The sequence below is a fragment of the Rhipicephalus microplus genome, unplaced genomic scaffold, assembly GCF_043290135.1.
Source record: "Rhipicephalus microplus isolate Deutch F79 unplaced genomic scaffold, USDA_Rmic scaffold_12, whole genome shotgun sequence".
In the NCBI taxonomy this organism is placed as follows: Eukaryota; Metazoa; Arthropoda; class Arachnida; order Ixodida; family Ixodidae; genus Rhipicephalus; species Rhipicephalus microplus.
In genome coordinates, this window is record NW_027464585.1 from 25,644,901 (window position 1) to 25,653,110 (window position 8,210).

General features: G+C 40.7%; 1 protein-coding gene across 4 annotated transcripts; it reads left to right on the forward strand.

Moving 5' to 3' along the window:
* The first annotated feature begins 2,353 nt into the window (after positions 1-2,353).
* LOC142783807 (uncharacterized) lies at positions 2,354-7,994 on the forward strand. Of its 4 annotated transcripts, none has more exons than XR_012888471.1 (4): positions 2,354-3,583; positions 4,122-4,379; positions 4,982-5,094; positions 5,647-7,994. XR_012888471.1 is itself a non-coding variant. In XM_075882415.1 (4 exons), exons 2-4 carry the CDS (start codon positions 4,283-4,285, stop codon positions 5,811-5,813), a joined length of 387 nt encoding a protein of 128 aa, XP_075738530.1. In that variant the 5' UTR covers positions 2,354-3,583; positions 4,122-4,282; the 3' UTR covers positions 5,814-7,994. The 4 variants fall into 4 exon arrangements, 2 of the variants coding, with proteins under 2 accessions (XP_075738530.1, XP_075738531.1); XM_075882415.1 differs by having other exon boundaries at positions 4,972-5,094; XM_075882416.1 differs by having other exon boundaries at positions 5,050-5,094.
* Positions 7,995-8,210: the final 216 nt, after the last annotated feature.

An 8,210-nucleotide genomic window follows, 5' to 3' on the forward strand; every position in this document is an offset into this window, starting at 1 on the left:
ATACCTTGAATAAGTGATTGTCATGCTGTCGTAGCAGACATTAAACCATAAATCAATCGGCCAATGTTATCCGCAACAAGGGGAGGTTTTTATTCGGAATGGGTTATTATTCTAGTTTCTCTCAAGCGCTCCTTTATACCCTGCCACGTTTGTATTGTCTTCTTCAGGACCATGACACCCATGAATAGTGGCAGATATTTAACTTATAATGCTAGAACCTACGACCAAATATGTATCAAGCATCAATTCCACCGGACTTGAAAAGCCTAAAAGACCTTAGGTCAACTCGCCAAATGCAAGGCTAAGAAAAAAGGAGGGGATATAATAAACTGAAACACACTAAATGTACAAATCACCTAAACAAGTTATCTGAAGCAACAAAGGAGTATAAGCTTGCTATAAAATCTCCGAAAGATGAATACTACTATACAAACAACGATATATAGACCTAGTCCTAAGCAGTTTATTTGTAATCAGCAATTTCTTGCAGATTATACTGAAAAATCAACAAATTTGATTTTGTTTTTCAAACTCTTCTTCTACACAAAGACAACATTAGTCCCACTGCACGTTCAAGCTCAGTTTCGGCAATGGAAGAAGTAGAATTAAGTGTAATGGTCGTATAACGACTTATAAAAAGCTGAGACAAAACCAAAGCAAATGGTCAAGATGACATATACGTATCGCGTACACTAAAGCGCTGTGCTGCACGGATTTTTAAGCTTCTTTACTTAACTTAGCTGAAATCACTGTTTTGGGGGCTCCTATATAATGGTTGGGAAACCACTCATGTTGTTTCCACTCGTAAAAAGGGTTCAAAAAGAGATGTTGCGAACAACCGGCCCATATGGATGACATCCCTTTCATGCAAAATCATTGAGCATAATGTATGTTTCGCCATGATGCCTTTTATAACAAACAATAATGTGCTAATAAAAAAGCAACACGGGTTTCGAAAAAAATTTTTACATGATTCAGGGCCCGGATTCACAAAACTCACTTACGAAAACATTTTTGCGCAAGAGAAATTTTGTTGCGTAAGTCGATTCACGAAAAGAAAAAACGTCGTAAGAGGCCATAGTTGTCACATCGGCCACTGCAAGTAAAGCGCGCTGTGACTGCCCGAGAACATGTCAGCGATGGTGATGCAGTTGCTATATTTGCTTACGTCACCGAAAAGTGCTCGTAAGTGAATTCACGAAGCGAAATTGTGCGTAAAAACAGCATGGCTGAGAGAAAATCCCAAGAGTGGTCCGGACCACTCTTAGGAACAATGTGGCTACTTAGAACCTGCTGCCGCAGCGGTATACTTTGGTGCCCTTGCTGGTTTTGAGTTGATTCGCGCCCAATAAGGGCTGCCTGATGACTGCTGGTGCGTTTTTATTTCTTTCGGCGCTTTGAGCTTCGCGTGTTGTTTCCCTTGTACGCAGTGGATGGTGTTGACAACCACCACCGTCCAATAAGTTTGAAGTCGCAGTAATTGAAGAATTCTATTGGGCGTCAATGGCATAAAACTACGCATGTAAAGATTTGTGGTTGGATGAAAACCAATGTGATACGTGAATGGTCGGTGCATTCGAACGCGACATGACATAGGATCAACCTTATTCGTTGTGATGTTGTGTTGCGCCCCATCTCATCCAATTAAAAGTGCGACTCGAGATCCTTGCCTCATTGGTGGAAATTACCACCAAAGAGGTTAATGGGAGCACATTCTTTGCGCGCTATTGGAAATAAAAATGAGAGGAAGTTTTCAGTGAGTGGTTTCTAAAGTTTGTGCTCCAGTGTACTTTCATTGGCTCTAACTGTCCAATGGTTGCGATCTCTGAAATACAGCTGTCGATACACTTTGGGACGATCTGGAACAAAGCGTACTTTGTAAACCAAAGCGTATTAGGGGTGCGCGTGATTACGCATGGAACTACAAACAAATCATGCATCTTCACCTTCACTGTTCAGACACCGATATGAACCGCGATATTATGGCAAGCAATCGGAATAAAATGACCCTAGTAACTTTGTATGACACCGAAAATATGCAAAGCCTCACGATTCTGGAGCAAACCTTGGCTGAATTCATCCCTGAGTCAATTACCAGCCATTTGACTTGGCGCATGAACCTGATTCAAAGGTAGAGCGAGCCACTGATATGTATTTTGTGCGACGTAGCGACCACTTGACCTGAGAATAATAGCGTTGCGAAGGCGAATCCCCTGTCGCATGCTCTGATCGAAGCAGACGACAAACGCGAGCAGACGACAGCTTGGCCGACAGGCACAGCTTTTGATTTGTTGTGAAGCAATACCCTCTACATCAGCTCACCTCGTGACGTTGCCAAAACACTTTTTTCATCTGGCACGCCTGTCCTTTTCGTCATATCACCCCCCTCGCACATAAGAGAAAATTTTGTCACGCCGTGAAAATAGTGCAAGTACTTTCTAAGAGCTCTCTTATCATCTTATGTGCTGCGCAGTTGTCGAAAACAACATGGCGTCGTAAACAGCATATCGGTCGGTGCGACTTTCAGCAAACGCTTCTCGCACGAGTTACTTCAGCGTTTGACCGGATGTGTTGGGATTACAGCAGCTCTTTTGGTGCGTATAAGCAGTGCGGAAAGTTGTGGCAGTGCAATGGTGTACGGTGAAGCGCAGCGAAGCCTGTGCGTCGGTGTGGTTATGAAGCGGGGATCGGCGTCGATGTATCGACGGCAACTAGCACTCAAGAAGCCTGCAATGTGTGTTTGTGTGCCGGTAACAGTTCGTTCGCTTGACTTTCCAGTCTCTCAGTTTGGTGCTGTGCGACATTTCGGATTGACAGCGTTTTGACACGTTACTTGAGTGACCCCAAGTACGTACGGAAACGTATGAACTACGCGCTCGGTTCTTGCTTCGCCACTAGTTAGCCCGTACGCTTCTATTTACTTGAGAGCAATGTACTGTTCCGGAGTGAAACGATGTTCGTTGTGAACAGTGGTGCTGTGTTGACGTTCCAAGACTTGTGAACAAGCTGTGCTCGTGTGACCTAAAATTGAAAGACAGCGTTGATAACTGTTTTGCCCTGCGAAGTCGTGGTGGGGCAGCTTGGCGCTTTTGTTTGTTAAGTCATCACTTCTCCTTTTTGTGATAACCATAGTCCTAGCGCTGCGATGTGATCAACCAAAACTGCGAGATGCTACATTCTGTTGTGGATCGTGTTACTTTGGAAGCGCGCCTAGACTGTTCTTCGGTAACAACTTGAGAGTTCTATGTGGCAGCGAGAGCCCGTGAACGTCAAGCTTCCCTCAAGCCCCCCCCCCCCCCCCCAAAAAAAAAAGCAAAGATTTCACCGGTGCCTTGCTTTGGATGAAGTTGCAGGCCAATATCGCCTAACTACAGGTTTCCGAGTTCGTCTGGCCATTGTTTTGCACGGCACTAGAGTCTTGACAACAGCCGGTCATGGCCAGTTCTTACACTTTATCAATGGACGTGCACGCCTGGCCAGCCCTTCATTGCTGTTATCGGCAGCTTCCAGTCTGCAGATGCCCTTTGCCTGTTGGCCGTACTTGGTTCCTTATGACACCGACGGCTACTAAATGCTGCCATCGGTGAGTTCACCTTGCAGAACTAAATTTCACCGGTACTATAATTCACGCAGTTCTATAACGTGGGCAAGTTTTTAAGTCCATCAGATGTAATGTTTCCCCATGGTAAGTTGAAGCATCAAAAATTTACTACTACTGTTATATACATACATATATTATGGAGCAAATACATAAAAAGTTTTTTGTGATTTGATACAAGTGAGCTCTTGTTTGATTATGAGGTTGGGCCTGTCGATTGACCACGTTTGATAGTTGGAAAGTTAATGTGAATTTATTTTTCAGGAGCCAGGTCGCACTTAAAAAATTTATGTTCTTTTGGAAAATTAGTTCTATAGACGATTACCACTGTGGTAGTACTATACTTCAGTAGAACATATATATTGCTGTACGTAAATTTTACATGAGGCTTCAGTTTATTCCAAAGTGAATATAGCAGATTTTGGTCACTTTAACGAAGTGATAGCTTCCTCAAATAAGTATTAGAAGTGAGTGCTTCTAATGATTGTTTTTAATTAAATATCTCGTTTTTCGCTCTTCACAGATCGCAGAGATTGGTTTGTTAAGGTCCTGTGATGCATCGGTTGCACATTCTGGCACATCAATCCTCATCATTACTTGGAGCACCTGTACAAAAATAGGAAGGACACGTTCTCCCTAACTGTGCAAGCCTATGTCACTGCTGGGACTGTTATCATTCAGCGGATGTGGCGTGAAAGCATGCATGGCAGCCTCATCTGGAAGGACTGCAATCTGTTTGGGAGCTTCGAGGGCACAAAACTGCCTAACGGCTGGCTGCAAGGTTAGTTTTTCTTTAATACATACGATTACGTGAACACCACTTTCTGTGCACAAATTGAAAACCCAAGCATGGTTGCTTTCAGTGGATACCTGTGATATTCTTACACATAATTCTTATGCAACATATATAGAACTAAATTGCAAGATAATTTAGAATGTTGAAGCTGAAAGCCTGTAGCTTATGAATGAAACTCCAATAATCTGAGACTCAAAAGCTTGTGCTTTTAAACGAGCACAAATACTTTGATTCCTTATTGAGCTCTCGAGCTTGTGACTCCCTCTGTGGATCAAGTGCTCTGGAAGGAAATAGCAAGTGGGTGAAAATTGCCTGGCTGTTCCCAACTTGCAAGGAGAAAGACCTATTGAAGAAGCCTCAGATGACATAGGGCCAGTAACTGCATCTTTTACCTAATGTAGCTTTTTCTCTCTCAGTGCTGTTGCTTGTGTTTCAGCCGACCATGTTCACCACGATTGCATAGTGATATATATTTTTCTACAAATTGTACCTGACCTAAGTATGCATTGTTGATCTCTAAAGGTGACGTTCAGTGTGTTTCAAAGCCATGGCTTCTCATTTCTTTGTCTGTGGCTAGCCTATTTCAGCAGCAGAGCGATGCAGCTAGCACACACGCAATCCAAGTCATGGAGCGCTCCTTTGGTGTTCTGTGCAGGACGCAGCATATCCATCCGGCAACACACTGGTATCAACAATAATGGTGAGTGTTGGTGGCACCTGTAGGAGCCCGTTGTGTTTGTTGCGTATGATTATTTCCCCTGATGAAGTGCAATTTTGAAAGGTTTTCTTCATTTAGAATAATAGATGTCAGCAACAAGCACACTCATAATTCATAAGTTCTTTGTGTCTTCTAGACTGCCCATTTGCTCCTATATGCGGTATGGTGAGCTGGTTATGTTAGACAGCCTTATAATTATGAACATTGGCTGTTGTGTTCTAATGCAGTCTAACTTGTGTTTCTTAGTGAACTTATTTGTGGTCTACTTCTCGCACATGGTGTAAAGTCGAAATAGAAGAAACTCTATTGGCTTTTTATGCCTGTCAGAAGTTTCATGTCTTCATCTATAACATTGTAGTTTTGCTCTTGTATCATATTGAATATATTTTCAGCCTTCACTGTTTGTGTGTGTGTGTGTGTTGAGGCTTGTCATTGGCTTCTGAATATACAATATCTGTAAATATGAGCACATAATTGACAACTGTACACTCTTGCATGTAGCATGGTTGTAACAATGATCTGTATTTTTCTAAGTTCCAGCAATAACAACGGGTTCGGTGCTCCACGGTCATGAACAGTGTATCAAGAACAGAGCACAGAAGACCAACAAGTGTAAAGGGACTGCCAGTGACTGTTCTCCTGCTCAAAGTTTACAACAGCAGAAAGGGCACATTGTGATGTCAGGAGCAGCTGCTGCTTAACTTCTTAGCAGTGCATTATTCAGCAGTTCATTTGCTTGCATTCGAAATTATTTAAATTTTCCGTGGAACATACCAAACTATGACACTAATTTAAAGGCTGCTGTATTGTTAGTGGGCAAATATTTTTGAGCTGAAGTTTTTAACAAGTGTGTTAAGTGCCTGCGTGCCTCTACATTTACATGCCAGAAATCACAGCATCTATGGTCACCATTGGTAACTGTGTTTGCATTTTTTGTAGTACAAGAAGTAAAGCCATGGATGCAGTAATCATGTACTTAGTCGATGTAATCCTTCAGTGTACACTCATTTGTATAGCACCAATGATGCCATGAGTGTATAAGCTCTGGGAAGTGAATCTATGTGAATTATTTTATTTGGAAGGAAGAGGATCATCACTACTTCTAGTATATCTTAACAGTAGATTTTAGTGCTTGGGTATTATCCCACTGCCTATCCGTCCTTCAACAGTCTACTTATCTACTGTGTAAGTGTAACTTTTTAAATGTATACTTTGCTCGGATAGGTTTGTTCATAATGTAATGCAAGTGACTTATCATCTATGCAGCTCTATTCAGACTAGAAATAAAAATATTTATTTTTATATGTAGCTATAGTATGCACTCACTTGTGTTTTTCTAGGTGCCTGTAAATTGTTTAGCTCTACAAAAGTGCTGGTATACTCTAATATTGAATCTGGCATCTTAAAATGGTTTGTTAGTGGAAGTAAGAATGTGTTTACAACCAATATTACTATCCACAAATGAAGTGTGAAAACTCTGTGGAAATTTATTTACATTTATTGAACTTTGTGAAGGCAAATGTTGTTATGTTCTTTTATTGTGGTCCTTGTTTCATGCAAATGACACATAATTACTTTGCAGTGGCATAGTATTAGTTGTTATTTTACACATATGTGCTGAGCAACATCGCAGTTGAGGCCAGCAGCAAGACATACATGCAGTGCACTGGAGCATCACCTCACATAGTGTTCAGTCTTTGCCCACCAGTAAACTCAATATTTTTCAAGCAGACTAATAGACAGCTGTATGGGAACTGTGTTGATGCCCAAACTTTGAAGTCTTCTTGAGGAGTGTTTTTCATCATTTTTGTCCAAGTGAAGTAGCTACCCAAGACCACAACTGGTGGGAATGTGGTGGTTTCCTCTCTCCAAAAGCACTCCTACCAGCTGCCTCAATGTTATTATGGGGTGAATTCACAAACTGGAAAAATAATTGGTCTTTGTTTTCTTGGCTGAAACAGTCACTTCCACCGTTGAGCCACCACGACGCGCCAGAATAGAAACTTTTAGCTATAAGTTGATTCTACATTTGAGAAGCGTTTTGGGGAAACGAAATGGCACTTATAGCTGTCAATATAAACGCTGTTTGCACCAAGGAGCTTAGTAGCTTATAATTGTACTATTCACATATTGTCTAGAATTTACTCGCGCTGTGCCAACTTTCAGCCCAAGTGTCCTAACATGCTTTGTTAGTGGGTTGTGAATGAGCCAAGCTATGTAAATAAACAGAGTGATATTGCAGACATGTACAAAATATTGATGTACAGCCCTTTTCTTTAGCAAGATATTGTAAAGGGCTTTATTCTTGTGTTTTTTAAAAAAACTGCTTGTCACTGGGCAGCAGCGGAAAACTATGCATCAAGCTTTTGCGAGATGGTTCGAGAAACACCGTGTTCAGACATAACAGTGCCGGTGGATTTCTCTCGTAAGTTAATTTCTGTAGTATATTCAAAATGAGTGTATTAGAATTGTTGTTTTATAGCCATTCATTTTAATATTTACACCTGAGTGTGTGTATGTATGTATGTATGGGTGTACATATGTATATGTGTGTGCGTATACGTATGTATGTATGTATGTATGTATTTATGTATGTATGTATGTATGTATGTATGTATGTATGTATGTATGTATGTATGTATGTATGTATGTATGTATGTATGTATGTATGTATGTATGTATGTATGTATGTATGTATGTATGTATGTATATATGTATGTATGTATGTATGTATGTATCTTTTAAATGAGAATCCGTTTAGCATTGGTGAGTAAGTTTGGTAATGATTTGGCTGAATTTGTTTCTAGTTATTTCTCTTTTGAGCCATTATACATTTCAATTTGTTTTGTACTGCATAAAAATAAATGTAACCTTACACAGAATATGTGTGTTCAAAGAAGTTTCATTTACCAACCTACAGTCATGGGCAAGAAATTGGGTAAAATGGAACGAACCTGCGAAGATTAGTTTCGAGCATAGCTACTCTACATGGCATATCTCGTACACATTGCGTTGGTTGAATATGTCGATTTCAACCTTTCAATTTTAATCAGAATAAGCAAGCTCTCACCCGTGGTTGTATATGTGTGTGATATTTA